The sequence below is a fragment of the Calidris pugnax genome, unplaced genomic scaffold (genome assembly GCF_001431845.1).
Source record: "Calidris pugnax isolate Ruff unplaced genomic scaffold, ASM143184v1 scaffold211, whole genome shotgun sequence".
Lineage (NCBI taxonomy): Eukaryota > Metazoa > Chordata > Aves > Charadriiformes > Scolopacidae > Calidris > Calidris pugnax.
In genome coordinates, this window is record NW_015091083.1 from 2,020,247 (window position 1) to 2,044,281 (window position 24,035).

General features: G+C 40.1%; 1 protein-coding gene across 3 annotated transcripts in view; it reads right to left on the minus strand.

The window, feature by feature from the left end:
* Positions 1-24,035, minus strand: part of CCDC88C (coiled-coil domain containing 88C) — a 114,074-nt gene that overhangs the window by 10,535 nt on the left and 79,504 nt on the right. For all 3 annotated transcript variants that reach the window (XM_014957471.1, XM_014957470.1, XM_014957469.1), the window contains 13 exons: positions 21,370-21,551; positions 17,924-18,061; positions 15,691-16,761; positions 13,162-13,289; positions 12,237-12,378; positions 11,490-11,678; positions 10,962-11,123; positions 9,562-9,839; positions 5,255-5,398; positions 3,567-3,753; positions 3,182-3,327; positions 1,657-1,746; positions 658-896 (listed from right to left, as the gene is read on the minus strand). In XM_014957471.1, coding sequence (XP_014812957.1) covers positions 658-896; positions 1,657-1,746; positions 3,182-3,327; positions 3,567-3,753; positions 5,255-5,398; positions 9,562-9,839; positions 10,962-11,123; positions 11,490-11,678; positions 12,237-12,378; positions 13,162-13,289; positions 15,691-16,761; positions 17,924-18,061; positions 21,370-21,551 — 3,096 coding nt within the window. The remainder of the gene's footprint in view (positions 1-657; positions 897-1,656; positions 1,747-3,181; positions 3,328-3,566; positions 3,754-5,254; positions 5,399-9,561; positions 9,840-10,961; positions 11,124-11,489; positions 11,679-12,236; positions 12,379-13,161; positions 13,290-15,690; positions 16,762-17,923; positions 18,062-21,369; positions 21,552-24,035) is intronic.

The following is a 24,035-nucleotide window of genomic DNA, read 5'->3' on the forward strand; positions in this document are numbered from 1 at the left end:
AAAGAAATCATTCCATCTTCCTTACGTTTGCATTAGAAGACTTCAGGAAAATAATTTCATCAATTTAAATTACGTAATTCTTAGTTTGCTTTAAAGTCAAAACACAGTATTATCCTCCAAACTAATTAGATTCCAATAAAGTAGCATTTTCTACGTTATTTGTTCTGCATGTGCGCCATCTCCTGGCAGTCCCTGTAAGACCAGCTATTACCCATTTGAAGACTGGTTGCTAATCAACCTTAATCAACCAGTCATTTTTTCAAAAAAATACTTTTCAGCTCATGAGTTTGGGATGAGCGTTCCTTACCTCAACCATATTATGATATGGTCCAACTTTACACTGCTTCGTTCCAAAACCCCACTAAATGACGTATTTCCCACCATCTTATTAAGTAACATGCAATACATTAGGTACACCAAGAAAGTATATACAAAACTTGAAGGGAGACAAAGTGGATAAAAGGAACTAATCAAACGAAAACTAAAACAAAAAAAACACCACCTTTTAGTTTACTCAGTTTTTTACTTTAGGGTTTTTTTGCTTACTTTGCTTACTAAAAAAAGGAATATAAACCATAATGTAATGGAGTATCAATATATCCCAAAATATTTTCAAAAATAAAAAAAATTAATTAATTTTGGCTGGGCATTCATTACCTTTGTTTGAAGAACCCCCAGGGTTTTCTCTCTCTTCCACAGAGTTTGACCCTTGAGAGGTATTATCCTGAGTCTCTTGTTGGTGTTTCAGTTTTTGGGAGGCAGACGGAGAGTTTACCGTCTCGGGGGACTCAGAATGCCATGGAGGGCTTTCTGCTGCTTTCAACCGCTCCCTTGTAGTCTCCTTCTTTGGCTTGATGAGTTTGACTAAGGCTCGGGCTCCAATCCAGTGGTTTTTCCTGATAAAACAGGTTTTGTGAATGGAATTTATAAAACACAACAAGAAATACTCCCCAAAGAAGTCTACAGTTGTGCTAAAGCTGTCAAGACATCCTAGATTCTTATTTGTTACTGTCATGAATTGGCTGGAAAGATGCAGCATGAATTCCACAGAGCTTGAAATCCACTTCTCTCCCAAAGTCAAAAGTAGTTTACAGAAATATTTCTTCAGCATGAGAAATGTGAGAAAGACAACCATTCCCTCTGCAGGAAATCGAAACGACACATATGGACCCACATAAGACATTTTAACAGGGTGAGAAGCTCTACTACAGGAACAGACTTGGAAAGGAATGAAAACTGCTTTGAAGATGAATTCCTCTCTTTGCTAAGGCTATCAGTCAGAACTCGGTGTGGTGGAATTAGCTTGACTCTTTGCTGTTCACAAAATTTTTTAAGTCCTTTCTCTCCAATGAACTGCTTAACCCCTTCGAAAGAGCAGCTCTGGAAGCTTCTACTGCTGCTTAGTCACCATTACTGGGGGTCCCTCCCTGCTGCTGGGGAAAAATTATATTCATCAGGGCAAAGTGCCTTTTTTCCAGTTAATACGGTTTCATATTCCAGTATTAAAACACAGGGCTCCACATGAGCTACTGTGCTCTACATTAACACAACCTGCAGCTTCAGGGAATGGCTGCGAGTGAGGAGAGAACTGGAGAGCCCTTTCTCACCTTCACAACTCTGTACAACTGACCAGAACTGAACCCACATGGGACTTACTTTTTTGGAGTAGGATCATAAAACTTGTACTGATCCATTATCTTCTCTTCAAGTTTCTCCTTGTGTCTCCTTAAGGCATTCAATTTATCACTGTGAGGGGGGAAAAGCATCTTGTGAACCATCCCTATGAAATTAAGCCTAATCAAAAAACTGAAGACCAAAAGCCACCAGGAGAGGAAAGAGACTGAAATATCTTCCTATTGCATAAACTTCAGAATCTTACAAAGCTCACTCGCTGTCTGTTTAGAGAGTGCAAATGCAAAAACCTACCAAAGCTGCTGATGGGTGATTTTTGTGCAATAAACATGAAAGGTGAAAGAACAGTAGGTTGGTGCTACACTACGCACTAACAACTCAGGCAGAGTTTGTTTGGTGGGTGCTAAGTTTAATATTATTTTTGTTTTTTGAAAATTCATTTGCTGATTGTTCAGTCTTACTCACAGATCACTGACAATTATGCCAGGGAGAAGATCCTTACATAGTTTGAATTTCTTCTCTACATGATAACTGCGTATTTTATTCCTGTCCCACTTACTCTGTTGTAACAAGAGAAATAAATAATGTTTGATTGTTTTAAGACTACTTTGGTCTGCGAGCAGTGTCAAAGCACTTTCAGCACCACCATGTAATCTTGCTATTTTTCTTAACTCATTATTTTATTAACCTGCACAACAGATGTTAGCAAATCTTTTTTCATTCAAGTAGCAGGCTGAATGTACCTCCATCACAGAACTTTCAGACACCCGCATAAATACACTGACTACCTTTGAACTGTAGTCAGCCAATTTCAGCAAACAATTTCTAATATTTTAACCCTATAATCCAGTACTGAAATAAAACTCAGTAACTCCCACATCATCACAAGGTTCTTAGACTAAAAATCCTGAGATTAAGAACACTTTTCTTCCTTCTTCCATACCTATAAGAGAAATTCACTGCAGTGAAAACAGGATTATTTCTAAATGTACAGTATGTTTAAACAGGGCACCTCACTTAAGCATGTCACCCTGTGTGTGGGGGATGCAACAATGTATGTTGTCACTTGCATCCTTAAAAACAACGTCAAAGGAAGCAGTTCTTATAATGCAAATGACAAAAACTAGAGGAGTATGAGTATTTGTTGTTCCTCGGGAATCTAAATATAAAATGACTCTCATAAGACTAAATTTTGGGGGCAACTCAGCTGTTCAGAACTCTTCAAGCTCTTCAGAAACCTTTGAGAAGTACCACTGGGTTGAGCATTCCATCTTTTATAACTAAGTTTTCCACATGGGTTTATCTACATGACTTGAGAAGAGCTGAGCTTGTCCATGTGTCTCCTGAACATCCCTTTGCGGTAAGGCAATGCAAAGACAGCTTGTAGCTTCTCCCCATTACACATATCTCCTCCTAAACATCCCCTTTTCTGGCCAGGTATCAAGTAGACCTATCATTCCCCTGTCTGTACTTCCCCTCCTGATAGATGATTTGTATTCTCTGCTTATCTAGATGCCTTTTTTAGGTTTCACAATTCAAAGTTTCTTACATGTACTGTTTCTGTTCTTCATGATACTGCTCCTTGTTCTCCATGTTCTGCTCCAGTAACATCTGATTCTGCTGGCTCAGTATCTGAATCTGACTCAGGAGATGATGGTTTTCTTCTTCCAGATTTCCTTTTAGACGGGACAGCAGCTAGTAAACAAGAGACATTAATTTCTCCTCTGCATCTGGCTTCCCTGGAAGTGCATTGCAATCAAGTTAACACAACAGCATAGCAACCTAGGATATGGACTGATAAACTTCAAAGGATATTGGAGTATGACTAAGACCACAGAGCTTGACCTTTTATCTATAGCATGCCAAAAACTTCACACGAAGAATGTCAGCACCCTAAGAGGAGCCCGGCAGCACACCCACCTATTGCTACTCACCTCGCAGTGGTTATCCAGCTTGGTCAGAGAAATATCCATGGACTGGTGCTGTTCTTTCAGCTCATCGTAGCGAGCCTGCCAACGATTCAGCTCTAGCTGAGAGTTGTTCAAGGAAGTTTTCAGCTCTTTAGTGTGCGAATGCAACCCTTCATACTCTGCCTTTAGTTGGCTGTGCAAGAAATTCACCCTAAACACGAAGAAGCCAGAAGGTTTATAAGGGACACTTCATAGAAACCACCTCACATTCAAAGACCACACCATGAGCATGCAGCTGTCTGTAAACCAAACATTAATTTCCAAAGACTAACTCCTAAAGACATTTTTATTTTAAGCATATAATAAAAGTCTATTAAGAAAGTAGTGATGACATTATAAAATATTTCAAATCTACGAAATAACTGAAAGGAAAATAGATGAAACATAACACTGCTATTTTCTCAATGTGTAAGAAAGACACCACAAATTTCTGAGGCACAACGTATTTAAGAGCTTTTGGACATAATGGCAGCTCTCTTTGGCACAAATAAAGAACACTCAAAGAATTTTTTTCCTCACGCATGGAATATGAGCATTAAAGTGTCCTGAGCTGCAAGATACTGCATTCTTTTATAGCTTTTGGTAACTAAAGATGTCTGCAAATCACAAAGGCATAAAATTTTAAATAGATACATAAAAGATTAAGTTCTGTATCTGCTGACAGACCAGCTAGCCCTCGCTCCCTGCCAGCATCACAATCAACATTTTGCCTCTTTTACATCTTCCTCTGTCCCCAGAGAAACTGAGTTGAAAACAATAAGCTTGAGGAAACCTCCCTGGCAGAGCTCTGCAGTGCTCTGAAGTACATCACAACTGGGACAGCACACGAAACTCTTGTGACTGAACTCAACATGGGATTTTGAATATGATTTAATCTGACATTGCTTTAACTTGATATGACCATGGCCCCTTATTTGTACTAAACTCTTTCTCAAAACGCCTCAAAACAGTGGCACTGAACTGGTTATAATGGAGGGAGCCCCAGCAGGGACACAGGTTGCGGGGCAGGGTACATTTCACTGTTGCATTAGGTAAAGTTTGATTGCTGGCTCACAAAAGGGGTTTTGACATGACTTAACAGAACCCAGTGATCTTATGAATCACTAAGCCCACTTTTAATAACAAGAATCAACTCTCTTTCGAGTATTAAAAAAGGGCAGCTTTCCCAGGGCAGCAGAAAATAAACAGCAATGGTAACTCCTAGAACCAAATCATATTATGTAAGAAACAGTTCTCCTTAAGGGGAAAAATGGGTAGGAAGCATTTCATACAACTCTAGATATTATTGGGAGCTTTGGGTATTTGTGCTTAAGGAACTTATTTGTGCTACTTGAAGATAAGCACTTGGAAACAACTCATTACAGAAACACTTGTGAACTGAACCACACATGGAAGCTTATTTTGAATGAGCAGAAGTCCCAGGAACAGACCATGTTTGAAGCACCAAGTAACAGTATTTCTTGACAGTATCTGTGAAGCTGATAATCTTTAATGAATTAAGCAGAACGATCAAATTAACAAGACAAAAATTGAGAAAAGTTAACAGAGACATTAATGAAGGTATGCTGGAGCTACAGTTAACACAGCAAAACAACTGTGTGCTTTGCATAATTTTTAATGACATATAAAAGAATGTAGCAAGGAAACCATACCTGTCCAGTTCCTCCCTCAGTTTCTGATTTTCCCCAGTGGTTATTGCGTTTGATCTCCTCTCTTGCTGCAGAACTTCTCTCTCGGTTTTTAAAACTACTTCCAACTCTTCCAATTCTGCCTTGTGTTTCATTAAACTGTTATATCTGCAAAAAGAGGAGTAGCATACGCTCAGCTTTCATTGAAACAATTTTTTTCCTCTAGTTTAAGATTGTTAATAGGTAATACCACAATGACTAGAAAGGTTTATTTTTTTTTCCTGCCTGCTTAGTTTCATACGTATTTGTGTGATTAAACATCTACTGAGGCTGAAGAATTCCACACTATGCACGGAAATTCAGCTTAGTCTATAAGTAAAAAGGGAGGCTTTTAGAAAAAAAACCACACAAAAAACCCCAAAAACACATTTTCAAAGCAAACTAGAATAAAAATGACAACCTTATTTCGATTCCAGATTTTGATCACTTGGTAAAAAGCATGTGAGTATCCAGGGTGAGTGGAAACTGTACCATTAAACTGGAATCCCATTCACAAACAGTTGTCAGGGGCAGGTTTCAAAAACCTGACTGAAAAGCAGAAAGTAGCAGCCAAAAACAACAAGAAAGTGACGGAATGAGCAACAGTTTATTCAGTAACAAGCTAATGCATATTAGGTTATATGTGTAGGTAATAGCATCCTGCAGAGGTCCTGCAGAATTTTATTTTTTTTTCTCTGGTGGCCTCTGTCAGGGTCTGTGCCCATACACACACACAAGCACCAGTAGAAGCCACTGGGGGCACTGGTGCCGTGAATGCCAAAAGTCATCAGCACATTTTTCTGTGACTGTGAAAAAAACATAGTGCCCTGAAATATCCCAGGGAAGATACACCTCTGCCAGTCATGGAGGAACATCCTTCTAAGCAATTTTAAAACAGCAACCAGGTGGAAGATGAAGCACTGCTGGAAAAAGCTACCCAGAACAAGCACCGTCCATCCCAGCGGAGATGAACGCAGAGCACTGTTACTCTGCAGTCACAAAAACCTCAAAACCAAACCAAAAGCAGCAGACAGCACCAAAGACAGTCACTCCTGCCAACTTGCTTTTTCTTTCAGGCTACCATTCCCTTCATCCCAGGGTCAAATTACAGCCTGTCCCAAATTCCAGCCCATTGAAGGGCCACACAGAAAAGTACCTGTCTCCCAGACAAAAGCTGCTTTTTGCTATTCATTCCCAGTAACAGCAGTGCAGTTTAATTAACCTTAATTTTTGTTTTCTTCCTCCATTCAGCTCCAGGACATTTCCAATTCAATGTCCCTACAACAAATGGAAGAACCTGAAAGCAGAGGAAGGTTTCACATCCAGCTCCAACAAGAATTTAAGACAGACCCCGTGCCAGTCCAGAGTTGGAGAAGACAAACTCCACAGTCAGCCCCTTGGCAGGGATTACCCACGGCTGCCTCTGCAGAAACTGCCTTGTCAAGCCTTTTGCCATTTCCCTATGATATGGCTACTCTGTCCATTTTTATCCAAGCCCTCTATTTTTTAAAGAGGGCTACTTAGAGGGAAGCAGTTCACTGCTCTAGTTTTACCACCTTGGCCCAGCTCCACATGCTGCCCTCGAGCACAAGAGCCCCAGAGGCAGACCCCAGCTGCTCCCCTAGACGGTAGGGAAAAGGTAAGAAAGAAGAGACTGTCTGCAAAACCCAAAGTGGTTCTGCTTCTCTGGAGCCCTAATGAAATCCCCAGGCAATTTTTTATTGCAGTCTGGATTCAGCCCAGAGTCTACCATTTGAGCAGGATTTGGGCAACCTGACAAGCTCTACCACCAAGGGCAAGGTTACCCATCCTGTAGGCTGTTCAACACTCACATTCACTCCACTTCTTTAAGCATCAGGCACTTGGGCAGAGGAGGTTTTTTCCAAAAGATTTTCTTATACATGGAAATAAACTCCATTTTGGCTCCGACAAAATCCATTCCTGGGACTAAACAATCATATCCATCTATACTCCTTTTGGCTTTCACTCTTTCTGCTGCTTTGTTAGGAGAAATACTCTGGGTAGGTATTTGAGACTGAGAGAACATGCTTTACATATTGCACGTTACTAAGGGGAGGTCATAACTTACTAGCTGCAATTGATTAGCAGATCCTTGAGCGATTCTTTGTGTTTAAAAATGCAGCCAGAGAGTCCAGCCATTCTGTGTTCACTGAGACAGTCAGCCAAACACCGCAAAGCCAAGAAACTATTAAGGGCAAACAGTCCTAACATACTAACTCTCCTTTTCTTGCTAAGTCAAACCCTGTGGTTTGCTGGGCTATGACAGTCCATTTCACTGCAGTTACACACAACCCATTATTAAATCACTACTGCAGTGCTAATACTGTGCAGACAGAGCCAAGGGAGGTTTAATGAAGTTTGCACAGGTGCAAACAATACTCTGTGGTTAGAATGCATCAGATGAACTACACCAACCTTGGGGACCTTGGCTGTGGACTGTGTTAGGAGTCCACAAGCTAACTAAAGTTCCTGTGGATTTTTCTAGATGAGCTGCAGTCCCTGGTTTGTGCAGGAGTACAATCTTGCCTTAAGCGACAAAACTATCGTTACAGAGCTGTCACCAATGGAGAAATAATAATTACCTTGGAGTTGGCACAAGCAAAACCCGACTCTTAGCCACTGCACAAAAAAAATTCCTGGCTGCACTGAGCTGCTCTGGGAAAACTTAGCAGGTGGTGCATTCTAGCTGAAATTGGAAGTGAGATACTTCATCTTAGAAGTTAAATGCCTCAGAGTGGCAGAGGAAAACAGTTTTCCTACAACTGTTTTTCTAACTTTCTGCCCTCTGCTCCCTCAGCCAGCTGAACTGCACTTAGCACATGATGGAGGGAAAACAAAACACACACACAAGAGAAGGGGCTTGTCTCTTCTGACCACCAAATGGAGATACAGGCTGTCCTTTGGCAGATCACCTTGGTAAGTATCTTTTGAGACTGATCTGCTGAGGAGGACACTGCACTCTCAAAACTGCCAAAATCAACCTGCTTTGAGTACGGAAAAGACCACCATCTGCTCCCCTGCAACATCTCTGACCCAAAGTCACATCTTGGCAACAGATGCTCCAAACTGTTAATGTTTATAATGGTGATCTGAAAACTTATCACTAGAGACAACCTATTGGTAGAAAACTACCTTTTCCTTGGCCTAGAACTGTTTAATAATTGGTACTCATCAAGAAAAGAAAGAACCCAGCAAGCAGCCTCCACACACCTAAACCTGATAATCTCAAGCAAAGCCTGAATCAATGAGAACCATTAATCAGTCTGAGAGAGACTTGCTAAGCAGCAGCAGTGGCTGCGTAATCGCTTCCAGCTCATTTAGTTGACAGCCCAGCAGCTGTCCTGTCCCACAGCCCTGGTGGCTGTGATTGTGATTAAACATCACAATGGGTTTATGGCTGTATTTTATCAAAATCTACCTCACATTGTACTGCCAGCTCCTCAGGCTTTGGGAAAGAAAAGTTTAGCACCAGTTTGTGGTCCACCCTCAAAGATCACCGTTGAGTTGCTCTATACCCAACTCATGGCCTTGCACAGGGACTGAACTTGAATACAAATATTTTGAGGAAAATTGTATAAAACCCAGGATTTTATAGGAAAAGTTTTGAAAGGTAGGCAGACTGGCATTTATGTAGTGGAACATGTTATATATTGTTCAATCCACCCTCAATTGCAGAAAATGACAGTGACTAGAGACTAAACAATAAACAGATAACTGATTTCACAACTCAGTCGAAGAGCCTGAAGCAAAAGCCTTACATTTTGAGAACTAGAAGAAAATAAATAATACAACACCATCTCATAGCTAGCTTGATACAGCTTCCTTCAGAAAGCCTCCTCTGTCATGAGGCTGATGCCACACACAATCTTCAATGGTTTAAATTTCTCAAGACACAGGTAATTCCCTAGGTGACTTGCAGCCCTCATGATAGGACTACAAAAGATACCCCACATAGTATATCTGGGAGAATCTTTCTAAGGCTGCATGTTATTATAGCACAGATCCTTAAACATAGTAAAGACACTTTAACCTACTTCTGACAAAGCATCCACAAGCTCACGTTTGTTAAACGAGAGTCAACCTTGAGAGGTCTAAAATCTACCAACTTTGCAAATATTTTCATCTAATCTCCTAATGATAGCAAGAATGAGAAGACACTTTTTCAGGGGAACAACTTATTCAGTAAGTTTGTAATTGGAGACCAACATTTAAGGCTAAGATTGTAAGGTGTGCACAGTCCGGCTACACTACACCCCTGAGCAGTGACATACCTCTCACCCAGACCTTTGTGCTCCAGATCCAGGTTTTTGTGTAATGTTTTCAGGCAGCTGTGCTGGTTTATTAGCATTTCATATTCTGCAGACTGCCGCTCATGCAGTGCAGCAAGGTGTTCATGGTCCTGAAGCAATGACTCATACTCAGCTTTCAGCTGCTCCTTCTGTTTCAGGAGATTTTCATTCTCATTCTCCTTGGCTGTCTGCTGATTCTGGAGTAAAGCATTCTGGGCCATCAGGGAAGCACTCTGGGAGCTGAGGGTTGAATTTTCTACCTAGAGTTTCTCAAATAAAAAGTAATCATTACTTACTTACACCTATTGGTACATACAACAAACACGTAGTAGCTGCTTATATCTGTACAGAGTTAATCACAACTGCATCCCTTGCTTTGTAAACCTAAGACATTTCTGGAAAATTTGGCACCATTTTGGTATTGCTAGCAAAATGCAACATATAAAGCCATGCTATCAGTGGTCTGAAAAGTATCAGGACAATCTCCAAACTGAAACAATACTGTTTTACTACCAGAGGCTTTTGAGTCTGAAGACAAAGAAGAGCTGGAATACTCACAACTCAGCTGCCTCTCTGACAGTCATGTACGAAGCCAACATTACTCCATGTTTGTGTACAAGCGATGAAAACTTAAGTTCACCCAAACTCAACAAAATTAATTATACCACTCTGTATGAGGGCAGCACTCCTAACAAGTCTCATTTCAGTAGGTAGGTAGTGCATTGATTTCATATGTTGCTTAGATACTTCAATTGCAGGTGAGAAATAAGAAAAGAGAACAACAACAACAAAAATGTATCTATGAGCATGGGAGAGGAAAAGCTTGGAAATGGAAATTCCCATTAAAAAAAAAAAAAAGAGCTAATTCAACGTTGTCCTTTAAAACTGTTCTCTTTCTCAAGCTAAGTTTATTTTTCAAAAATAAAGTAACATTTAGAAGTATCCGTTTTCCACTGGCAACATTGACAATTTGCCTGAAAGTGTGAAAATGGTGACTGGAACCCATTGCTACCACACCTCTCGGGAGCTGACTTTTGATCTCTCTGCATTTCTTCCAAGCTCTTTCACAGGCATAGCATTAACAGAAAAAAAGAGGAAAGATCTTGTATTTCAGAAGCTGCACTGGATTTTGCTGTACTGATTATAAAAGTTTCTCTCTAAATAATCTTAACGAAGAAGCTACCAGACATTAGCTACAGAGTCGATTTCCCTCCTAGCTTGGAGAAATTCAGACCTCCAACTAAACTCCACCTTATGGGCCTCAGCTCTACATCACTACATCAGCCTACCAATACAAACATTTTTATTATTAACTGTAATATTCTCCACACCACTATAATCACATCCAGTCTTCTGGCACGGAGGTGAAAGGTTGTCCTGACCTGGAGTTTGGCCGTCTGCGTCTGCAGGGCAGTATTGTGCTCCTGAAGGAAGACATTCTGCTTCTGTAGTGTCAGGATCTGATTGTTGAAGGAGACATTCTGGGTTTCCAAATGCTTCAGCTGCTCCTTAAGCAGCTGCTTCTCAGTATGCAGAGCTGCATTCTGAAAGAGAGATGGCATTGAAGGGGTGACAGGAAGAAACAAAACAGCTGACCTGATCATTTGGAGTCCTATCAAAAATGAGAACCAATTAGGGATGGTCATTCTGCAACAAATGTGCAAAAGCAAGCTCTTCCCAGCCTTAAACGAAGCCAGGACAGATGTTATACACAGGACTAACCCCTGCAGTGATGTTACACAAGACATGTACAGCATTACAGTCCCACGGAGTCTTATGAGGAATCTGGGAGGCTTATGTGCTCCAGAAAACTCACTAGATTCCTATAAGCTCAAAGATCCAGTTCCCAGAAACCCACTCATGATCACAAGGGAAGCCTGAGGGATAAGGGAAAATAGGGCAAGGCTTACATTCCTTTCCAGTTCAATTGCCCTGTCCTTCAGTTTCAGCAGCTCCATGGTAGCTTCTCGGTGTCCCGTCTCCAATTTCTCATTCATTTGGTGGTTGGGAATGAGTTTCTCTGCAGAATACCTCAGTGACTTCTGAGCATACTGCCCATCCTGTTGAGTCTGCTGAAGTGCATCAAAGTCCTTCTTCACCTGCAAAGACAAGAAGCAACAGCCTTCAACAGTGATTTAACGGTGGGATTTCATATTAATAATGATGGGATAAGTAGTTCCTTTCTTGCACTCTAGGGACTGCAAGTGATTCGAGAACTATTACCCTCACTTTGCAGATGGGGAAGCTGAGACACGGACAGGTAGAGGAATCCATTTCTCTTGGACCTCCAGTCATGTGCCCTTTGACTCAAGCTCACTGTCACCTAACAAACAGGCTGCTCTTAAGTGAGATGTTTCAACTGCAGTCTTCCTCAGCCTGTGCTTTCATTAAACAAGGCAGAAAAACAGCACCATGGCAATTAAAAATTCATGGGAAAACAGAGATTGCAAACAGTGGTTATGTAAAAAAACTCTTGTCACGCCCCCCTGCCCAACAATTTTGTTGAAATTGGTGCCATTATATAGAAAGAGACAAGAGAAAGCAGTCCAGTCAAAAAAAGTTTTGGGGAAGTGCTTGTTCTTGCGGAGTAAAAAACCAAACACATGTGAATATGCAGAACCACATAATCAACAATTAAAATACAGTTAACCTCTTACCATATTTAGATCATTCTGTAACTGCTGGTTCAAGTTCAGAGAGTCTTTCACCTGAGCTTCCAGCATTGCAATCTTTTCCTCTTTCACAGCTAGTGTTGTTTTTAGTGCTGATTCAGTTTTGCTCTCCAGAATCTTGTATTTTCTGAAAGACATGAGAAGAGCTTTCTAATGTCCGCCACCAGGATAGAAGACTTCACCTTCACCCATTCCAAATCTCTCCACACCAATTTTAATAGAGGTAACGCCAGCATGGTTCTACAGAAATATCCAAGAGCTACATAACTTAAAAGAAAACATTTTTTTTCAATTTTCCCCTAATTACACTTCAGAAACTTCTTCTCATGGTTCTTTTGTACATTCTTGACAAGGAGGAAAAGCTGTAGTAGATGCTCACGACTCCTACGAGATGGCTATGTTTCTCTCATTAGGTCTCACCAAGAGGCCCATATGCACATGGGTTATTGGCGTTTCTTGGTTCATTACTATAGGACTTGCAGAAGAATTCATTACAATCAGGATTTTCTCAGGCAACATCCATGTTTATATTAACAGATGGTTGGATCACCCATTACAGGGAATAATGACAAACACTGTCTACTAGACACTACTCTGACTTGTAAAGAGAATATGAGGAGAAACACATGCTGAAATAGCTACCCATTGCTCTACTGGGGAGTAGAGGGGGATTGCAGTAACACTGTCTGCCTTGGAGAGAGAAAACATAATTTCTTCCATCTGAGAAGTTGTTCAAAACTTGTAGTATCCTGCTGGGCTTGCTACTGAAAAATATGTTGTATGTCCAAAATTACTATGTGTAATTGGAGCAAGACAGATGAGAACCATGAAGAAAGTCAAAGGGCTTGAGTCAGGCTGAGGAAAAACCCACAGAGTCAAAAGAATGACTAAGAGAGCTCAGTTTCCTTACGTGTCGTCATTGCCGTTGTCATCCTGTAGCAGCAGCTCTTTGTTCAATCCTATCTTTTCCAGTTCCTGGCTCAGCTTGTCCAGCTCACCAGACAACTGTTGACTCTTCAGCTTCTCCAGGACCAAATCCTGTAACAGCATGAACATGATTAGTTGCTGTGCAAAGGGTGGTGATAACTATCCAGCACTATAGATTTTTTTAAAAATGTAATTGGATAAAATCTAAGTTCCAGGAACGTCACTTAAAAGTCTTCATCAATGACAGCTGAGTGCAGAATTAAACTGACTGCTTTTATTTATAGTTTACTTGGAATAAATCTGAAGAATGCTTCTTTTGTCCTTTGTCTTGCTCACTGTACTGAATTACTTCTGCAAACACTGGCATCCTGCCTCCCTGCCAAAAGAGGGAATGTTTGGAGGCCAGGAGACATCCTGCCCCTGTGCCGCAGCAGGGATGTGCGCAGGTCAGGGGACACCAGCAGAGGGAGTTCCCACCTCTCAGCTAGGACAAAAAGCCCTGATGAAAAAGCCCAGCCAACGCTGGCACACACGCAGGAGTAACAAGACTTCAGTAGGAAAGTCTCCTGAGATAACATGGTTAAAGAATTATTACCAAGGGATTTGGTAACAGCGATTTTCACTGCTGACTCTTGAGTTTCTGACAGATGGTAACTTACTGCCAAAATTAAAAAAGCATAATTACATTTTCGTGAAAGAGACAGGACAGCTCTGGAGACCAGAGTGCTTAGTCACTTTTTCTGGTATCTTCTGGCCTGTTCTTGTTTCATTTAGGTTTCTTTGGAAGAAACTTAAGCAGAACCAGACAAGGAAGTCCTACGAGGAAGAGATTTGATGGAGTTGTTCCAGAACGTATATTGGGACAATGCTTTGATGTTATGCCAGTAAAGTGCTCTGTGTGGAAATGGCCCGAGAAGACAGAATACTAGGCTGCATGTTTCAAAAGGGCAAATCATTTTTGGTGCACAGCCAAGTTCAAAAAACCATGCCATTCAGAATTCTCTGAAATGCAAACATACCATAGAGAACTACATTGCTCATGTTTCTGCCCAAAAGGTTTCTTAAACAAGGCATGAAGAAAGAACAATGAAGTTACAGAAGTACTTCGAGAAAGAAAAAAACATTATTCCAGATATGAAACACAAGCAAGAATAAAATTAAACAAAAAACCCAAACTTTGTTAAACATAGACTGTAGGCATTCAATAGTCCTCTCATATCATACATTTAGCCACATATTCATTCACATGGCACTGGAAAAACAGGTAAGGCTAAGGTCAGTGCAGTCCATGGTCTGGTCCCTTCAACATCCATAAACTCCTTCTGTAGAATCTATAGAAAGTACCAAAGGAAAAGAAGAAGATATGCTTTTGTGTGGGTCTGCACCACTGGAAATCTGAAGAAATCTGAGGGAAAGATTAAAAAGGAGCCTTCTCAGAAATGCTATTATTTTTTTATTTTTATAAAATCATGAAATAGTTTGGGTTGGAAGGGACCTTTAAAGGTCATCTAGTCCAACTAATTTTTAAGGAAAGTTGTATTGAAACACAACTTGGGACTGTTTTAAATGCTTCTGGTAAACTTTTTTCCTCCTCAAAATTACACCAATACTTCAAAAAACTAAAATAGAACTAAATCTTCAAGTCAGTAATTGCTTATTACATTAGTCTTGCTAAACTTATTTATTTCACTGAGCTACTGCAGCATTGACCATTTTCCTTTGAACGCTTTCAGAGGAAATCCTGTTTCTGGCAGGACTGTTTCAGCAGCTGGGGCAGGCAACGAGGGCGAGTTGCAATAACCTGAATCTGCTCACAGGCCGCTTATAAGAGTGTCACTTCTGGCAGACACATCAGTAGTCTGCCAATGTCCTAAGGCCAGTTGTGCATTTTTAAAAGTTCTCTCCTAGGAAAAAGTGCAATCACTGCATTCTGCAGCGGAGAGGGGTGTTGGAAGGGATCGCTGCTGCTTCACAGCAGCTGCTCAGCGTGCTCTCACTCTGCAGGGAAGCTTTTGGGGGAAACCGCTGTAGGTAGGTATAACGCAAAAACTTGGTGCAGCTGTTATTGAAAGGGTTAGGTTGGTCATCTGGGATGGTTCTTGTCTTAGCTAAGTCTGTTTTAGAACAGGGATGTTAATGTGTCCTCAACAAGTGCTCTAATTTTTAGGCTTAAGTTCCCTGGTGGAACTCTCATGTTAGCAAAGTTTTGTGGTCACAGGATTAAAGAAAGTTATCAATTTACAGCTACCATGTGGGAGCTGTGTTAAACCCCTGTGCTGCAGGAAAAAAGATGTCATTTGGAGACATTGTGTTTGTGGACACAAAGTGGTACACTGCAGTTTTTGGCAGGTTCCACTTTCCAAGGCAATACTATCCAGTGATGGCTGTTAAGGCTGTGAAGATCTCCTGGCTCATGTATTAAATTGTCATGGGACACATGTCTCCCTTTGGTATGTCACAGACCTGAAATAAAAAATAGCAGCATATTGAAAATGGTAGTATTATTGCTTACCTCTCTCAACGTAGCTAGTGTTCTTTTATCAATTGTAACTTGCTTTATGAGATCTTTATTGTCCTTTTCAAATTCTTTCAGCTTATTAGATGAATCTCTGAAGCGAGCAATTTCCTTTTCTAGTGTCTTGTTTTCTTTCTCAGCAACTGCCAACTTTACTGTACTATCATCCAAAATAGCATCCTTCAGCTCCACCTGCTGCCAAAGTCGTTTAGTTTCTTTCTCTAGCATTTTTTTGTCCTTCTCAAGCTGAGACATTTCTTGTTCTAGGGCTTTGTTCTCCTTTTCTAGCCTCTCTAGACGTTTGGCAGAAATCTTTAGCTCCTCAAGGTTTCTCTGAAGGACCTGATTTTCACTCTCCATTCCCTGGACTTCTTTTTCTAACTCCTGGATCTTTTTGCTGCTGTTCTCCACAATTTGCTGAAGTCTCTGGTTTTCAGAGTTGACACTTTGATAGCTTAGCTCCAGTCTCTCTGATTTCTTGCTCATTGCTTTTAACATTTCCACATTCTTTCTTAAGTCCTCTTTTTCCCTCTCCAGATCTTTATTTTCTGCTTCTATCTGTGCCATTTTTGTGCTGGTAAATCTCATGGTTTCTACCACTCTCCTAAGCTCCAGATTTTCTTCATCCAACTGCTTGTTGTCTCTTTCCAGGTCCCCAAGCCGGATGGAAATATTTTGCAATGTGTCCAGGGATTTTCTTAGCTTCCTATTTTCCACTTCCAGATTCCCATTTTCCTGCTCAAGAACTTCCACTTTTTCTGTCACTATTTTCATTGCTGCTGCCTTCTTTGTCAGCTGTTCATTCTCTCTCTCCAGCCGATGGAGCTCTTTTTCCATTTCTTCCACTCTTTCCACCTTTTCTTTAACCTGGTCAAAATCCTTTTGCAATTGTTTCTTCTCAAATTCCAGCTTGCTCAGTTTGCTACTAGTCTCCGAAACTGTTTCGTGAAGGATCTTGTTCTCTTTTTCAATATCTTTTACTCTTGCCTCGCTGCTCACTTGAGATCTTTGTCTCAGGGATAAGACCACTTGATTAAGGTGATCGTTTTCTTGTTTAAGGTCCTTTATCTACATAAACAATAAAAAAAGCCATGCAGATGTTTCTCATCTGTCTTACAAAGTGCAGTATAAATTAGTCCTGAAGCAGACAAATTACTGTTAACAAACCCACGCCCATTTAATCCAAGACAAATTTGTCAACAGTTTTCCCTGACTAAACACAACAATCCAAAAGAATTTAAAAAATTTTTACCTCTGGTAACCTGTGATTCTAACAAATTAAAAATAGTGCTATATTCCTGCTACAAGATAAGAAGGTTGAGACAGAGGGAAAAAGTATACAGGGGACCTTCTAAGAACACTGTGGAGAAGGACTTAGACCTGAAAAAAATCACAATCTGCCCTTTTCTGATGATTGAGGATACGTCTGGTTTTCCTTCCTCCCTACCTGTGAAGCATGCATTCATTCTAACCACAGTCTGTATGTGCTCTAACTGAAATGGAGGACTTTGGTTGTAAACCCCAGCCTCCCAGGTAGAAATCTGGGTAAGAATCCTTCAAGATGAAAAGCACCACACAAATAAGACATTTTGTTATTTAATCTTCACCCCACAAAACTTGGAGTAAGCTTTTTTTTAATACAGGTTGAAAATATACAGACCAGTCTCCAATGATCTCTGTATTTCCTTCACTAGTCAAATTAATACAGATGATACCTTCCACAAGCCTGTAATAGAAAATTTCAAGGCACTGCACATGAACTGCAGTACAGTAGTAAAAGCTGAAGGGCATTCAAAATATCAATCCAGAAGACATAAATGCATTCTCAGCATCTTTTTAAAACAGAGCAAAAATGGTTGGGTGGCAAAAAAAACCCCAACCAAACCAATCATCAGGACATATACCTGGCAGAAGACCAAACTTCTGCAATAAAATGGGGGTTTATCTACACATCCTAGAACAAGTTGGTAGCCCATTTAGTAAGGTCTAAGGCTTTTTTCCCTCTAAAGAGGGAAGGTCTGTCCTTACAACAGCCTGAAGATCCTGCTATGGTAACAGGAGCAGTAGGTAGCAAAAAACGCTGGGCTTTCTTGCTTAAATAAGCCTTTTACCTACATTTGAACAAGTTCAACCTGCACTTAATAGCCCTCTCTCTGAAAAAAACAGATGCTCTAAAGGGCATCACTAAATTACCACATATGCTTTTATATTACATTTGAAAGGTTTGCACCTGTCTGTCTTTGTCAGCTTTTAGAGTCTCCATGACGACTTGTAGCTGCTTTTTATCCTTTATCAGCTCCTCACTCAGGGTCTCCAGATCTTGATTACTTTGCTTCTCTTTTTCAATTTGATTTTGCAACTTCTCAATCTGAGTGGAGAGAACACACCAAAGCACGTCAGCCGTGGCTTGACCGTTTGCACTTTAAGTTATTTTGAACACCAGGGAGAAATGAGATGGGGACTATGACCAAAAGATGTAACCCCTCCCTTCTGCAGCTTGCCAGTCTCAGAGGAAGAAATGGACCGCTTTGTTTTTCTCACATTGCAGAGAATCTCCTTCATGCCTATTAAGATTGGAGTATATATGGTACAGCAGTAAGAAATGCTTCACCTGCCTGCCGAAATGCCCTGTTGTGCTCCTGTCACCAGTGATTAAGTTTCTGGTGCTCAGCTTTCTGGGGGGCCTGCCTCTTCCCAGACTCTCCATCACTGATGGCCGTAATGCACCAGTGAATGCGGAGAAAATTAAGGCAATTCAATGAGCAGCAGAATTAAAAAAATTAAAAAAAAATAATGGGAGTCAGGAACAGAGAAAAGGCACTGGAGTTTCCAAGTTTCCCTTCCCTCTCCCTGCGCTCTGTTGGACCTCTGCTTTCCCCGGCAGGTGACAACATTGGATTTGTAAGATTTGTGAATAAGGTCCTAGTCCAACAGTCCTGCAATGTCTTCTTACTCCCTCCTTTTTTAAGTCATACTCATAAAGCACTAAGCACTGAAAAGCAGTAGTTCTTTAGAATTTAGAAGGAAGAGGTTCAGAGAGCTAGGCTTCCACATTCCTTTTTATGCTTGCAACGTACTGTGAGTACCTACAGCTTTGCACAAGTACCAGCTCATTTTTTTGTGTTAGTACTATGAACCTTACCAACAGTGAAAATGTCAATGAAAAAAGTATTAACCGTAATTCTTACAAGTGGGAAATAGCTGGAGGCTGGGCTCTGCCTATGTCAACATGTGCCTCATTACAGGAAGTGTTTAAACAAGCAGGGGCTGCCCAGATTGGAGATAAGAAGGGCTTAACAGTTCAAAATGTAACCATTTTAAGGTTCATTGGTCTCAAAGGAGCTGTTCAGAAAGAGCTAGAACAAACTCAGTACTCAGTCCTCATTAGCACCTCCCAGAAAACTGGAGGCAAGTAAGAAACTACTGTTTACAGCTTCCTTCAGTCCAAGAATTCAGCAACACAGAGAAAACAGATAGGTACTTGGACTGCTACTACTTGATTGTGCCTGAAAGGAGAGTTTTCTATTATTAGTGCTGCTGAAAGTCTTGCCAGAAAGGAAAAAAAAGATATATATGACTCTTCCTTCATATCATCTCCCCTTGTACTACCTGAATAATCCTGTTCTGGCTACATGACCCTTCCAAGCACTAGATCAGTAGATAGCCGAGCATACTTGAACAACAATTTCTGAAAGTCTCAGACAGTGGATGAAATCTCACTCCAGTTAAACGACTTTAGGGAGGCAAGATTTTACTATGGGTATCTGGGGAAAGTTACAAAAAAGTCCACAGGCACACGACATAGGAGAAAAACACTTTATCTCTTCTGTGACTTCATACATGCTTGTCTTTAACAGTCCTTAAGAACTGTTGCCCTCTCCTCTGCCTGCTGTAGTAACCACTCTGCAATGCATCAAAGAGACTTCCCCTATTATGCCCTTTTCCCCCAGCACACCCCACTGTGGACATCCATACCCTCTAATTATGGGGATACATGAGTGAGAGAAATACAAAAACACATTAGAGGAAGAGAACATTAAAAAACTACCAAATTCAAACACGTCAAATCAAGATTATTTTATATATCATGTAACTGGTCTCTGTACACCGAGAGACAACTATATGTCTCGCACAGGCTATAGAATACTGTTTACTACCTTTTTTCCCTAATCTCCCTGAATGGGAGGCAAAGTCCATCAACGACTTGACTGGCCTGTGGTATTCAGTCAACAGCTCCCACCACATTCTCTTGTTTGCTGGTGAAGAGTTCACGCGTTTCAACTGCTCTTAATAGTAGCATTTTCACCTGCCACTTTTTTCCTGGTTGGTCTGATACTTACAGTGCCCCCCTTCCACCACACAGGCATCCCCCAGTACCAGTTTTTGCCTTATTTAACTATCAGACCTGTAAGTGACCCCACCATGTCAACGCATTCATCATCATCAAAACCATCAGACTAATTCTGGAATCACAACTGTTGGCACCAATACAGTGCCATAATGAGAGATGCCCACAGGAATCTGCCTGGGGCAAAGCCAAAGGTTGACCACAGTTGTTCAAGCGACTTAAATTGCTGTACACCACAGGTATCTGCTGAGTGTTTTATATGCCTTGGTCTCAAATCAGCATGTAAATTAGAGCTGGAGTGAATTACTCATACACATCAGGTCATAAAAGGGAGTGTGGAAGTAGTATTACAGTGAACTAAATTTTTAGTTTTCCTTTTTACCAGAAGAAAGCCAAGAAGCAGAACTGCTCTCTCAATTTGGCAAAAGAATCTCTCCAGAAGATGGAATGACCCTGTGATGGATACCCATTCTCCTTGGCAGAGAAACTGGCACTCTGTTAGTTACAATCTGGTAATCCATGACCAGCATTTCATTCCCGTATTCTTTCTCCCTTTGTCCTTTAAAGCATTCATGGAAATTTTTATACTCAGACTAGCAAGCATCCTCTTTCCCCACTGGCACCTAGCTCAATTAATCAGAGTTCAAGATGCAAGTTAGTAATTTGCCAGACAAAAATAAAGCTAGTGGCTGGAGATGAACTCAGCACTGTGTTTCACAAGGAGAAGCACTGAGCTGGCATTTGAGCTAATCACAGTTAATAATAGAGTGTAACACACACATATATATAAATAAATTTTAAAAGTGATGACCTGCATGTTTGTTACAAAGATTCAAAGAATCCAGATCTTCGCACAGAGGGAGACACTAGAGAACTTCTAATAGCCACAAAGAGAAGACAAAAATCTGATCCATGATTATGTGCAGCAAAAGACTTACTTAAAAATATACTAACCTGAATTCACCTGTATGATTTGACTTGCATGGAAACAATACTAAAACTTTCAAACAAAATAGTTCAACGTGGCCATGACCACAAAACGGGACACAATCAAACAGCACAACCAGAGAGGGGCAAACAAGCACTGGAAGACAGCTTTAATGAAACAGGAACAGTTATTTTTGCTTACAACAATGCCCGCAAGTACGCAGTGAAATAAAAGGCAATAGAATACACCAATGTTAGAACGTGATTAAATAAATGGGCCCAAAACCATGCCCAGTCTTCTGGGGAACACGTGTGAATTCCCTGCAATCCCTCATCGTTCAGGAATGCTGTACGATGCGTTTAAGAACTGAAGACCCCTGTTTGTTCTATGAGCAACTTACCTTTTTGCTAAGCTGTTGATTTTCTTTTTCCAGTTCCACAAACTTCAGGCTGCTCTCTCTGGAGGTCAAGGAGGCATCTCTCAGCTCTTGGATTGTGTTCTGCAAGCTCTGATTATCCTTTTCTAGCTTCAGAATGCGACTTGAAGCACATTCATTCAACTCAAACACAAAGGACTTTCTGGCTGTTGAAACAAGAGAATCAGAAAGTGGCACTAAGCAATTCACAGACATCTCCCCCTCCTCGGTCCTTAAGATTCACTTGTATGAAGATAATTGCACTCAGATCCTTATCATTTCAGCTTGACTGCTAAGTAAACACTCTGTTAAAAACAGAACCCATTTTCACAGATAACAATTAAGACCTTTAATAAAAGGGGAAGTATCTGAACAGAAAACCATCTTAAAAGTTACTTACTTCCCTAGCTCTTTTACAAGTTGCTTTACTCATGCTAGTAGCATGTTTAATGTTAGAAGTAAAATATACTTTGACATCCTCTCATACTTCCATCAGAGGAAAATTGAAACAAACCACTGCAAAGTGTTTGCTAGAACAGCAAGATGGTTTGGCACTTCCAAAAGCTAGTGAAAACTTATGTATTTGATCATATTTAGTCATGGAAAAAATTCTTACAAAAGTGAGTTTCAATGCTTATCTTCCAGCTACTTCATCAAAAATATGCTGAATCAGGGAGGAAATTTTACTACCAGGTACCCAGTCACAGGACATCAACAGAACATTGATCATAGGGAAATGTCTGAGGTTGAAATCTCAGAACTAACAAAATTTATGCAAGTTTTACAACAGAAATGTTATTTTACTTTGAATATTTGTAGGTCAAGTCTCACTACCTCTCAGCCTTAACTCCCAGCACCAAAGCCTCATTGTTCTGTTCATTTCTCTGCTCAGCACCTGAATAATTATAAGAGCAACCCTCTGTTTCACATGGAATAATTGCTACCCTTCAACTCAAAACCACATCCCATGTGAAAATTGACTTTAACATTGTCTTCAAGTCTCGGAAAATTATTCACTCCTGCTAAATAATCAGCACTGTTCGATACAGCACACTGAGTACCTTACAACTGGCAAGTTTCTGAGAATTGTAAAATCTCATTTGTCTCTTTTATGGAGCATCACCTGGAGAGTTTTGGTCAAATGAAGATTCAAATAATAAATATTAACTAAATACTCTAGTGGAGTTCTGTCCTGAAGCAAAGCCCATCTAAATGACATTTTCCCATGCTTATTTTTTAAATTATTTTGAATAAAATATTCCAAACTAGCAGGTAAAATCTTCTGTTATCTACCACCCTTGCAGACTTAACTTGAAATCCAGTAACAAGAGGTTTTCCAAAAGAGCTTTGCAGACGGAGTCTATTTGTACAAACAAGCTGCATTCAGAACTGCAACATGCATTGAAATGGAACTTCTTAAAAATAATGACTGTAAAAGTAGGACAGCACTTCGGTGAAATAATTTCAAAGTTTCAAAGTTTAAGGTTTTGGGGTTTGGTTTTGTTTCGTTTGGTTTTTTTAAATCAGATTTCCTTCACTATTTTTTTTTTGCTATTGAATACAAAAGATTACTGATGTTCTCAGTTGTTCTTACTCTCTTTTTCTTTGGTTAATCAGAGAGGTTCTGGAGCTCCATTGCTGAAATGCTAAGTATGAGTGCTGTGGAGGAATCTAATATTTTTTTTTAAACCACTCTGTTGAGCAAATTTTGAAAGTTATGTTTGATAGAAATGAATAAATACGAGACAACAAAATAAACCCAGCATCTTTCCTTCTATTACATCACTAGTGAAACCAAATCAGGAAGGAGGAAAAACTTAATATTTGAAACAAGCCATAAAATTAGATAGTTTTACATTTTCCTGAAATACTCTTCATCAAAATTTGTAAGTTTTGAGAGAACCATGTTTTTTCTCTGCTGACTAATATAATAAGCAATATCCTCAGTTACACATAAGCAGGAATAGAGTGCCATTCACTTCTCAGGCTAAGGTAAACCTGCTTTGCAAAATTATTAATTAAAACTAACAAGTAATTAGCCATTAATCTTAGCAAAGAGAACTCAGATCCTAGATATGAGTAGATTTGAGAATTGATGTCAGGCACACATTCAGTTATTTTACAAAACAAAGCTATTCTTGTAGACAGCTTTACTGAAAAATGAACTCAAATTTTTCCCTTCATCTTCAAGTTAAGCTGTTCCTGGTACACAAAGCCAAACATGCAAGTCTTAGCAGAATCAGGTGAGTAAACAATAAGAGCTGCACATTACACTGAACAAAATAGCTTATATTTCCCAAATTCCATTTAGCATTGTTATTTAGGCTGGCATTATAGACAGAATGAATGTTAGACACAAACCAACGCTAAAACCTGACTTGTGAAGGAAGCATTAGTTATGTTTGTGATAGCTACGGAAACCAGATCAGCCATTCAAAAAAAAAAAAAAAAATCAGCCAGTTATTTTAACTGTACACATTTTTCAGTACCTAGTAAAAATAAATGACTTCAGCATACACTGCTTCCTGGGACTTAAAGACCAGCTAATTGTCTGTACTAATTGTACTAAAGAACACTAAAGATCACAGACTCCTCCCAGCCATTCAGTTCAAAATATCCAGTATTCAGTGTGACATTCTGCTGTGCCATTT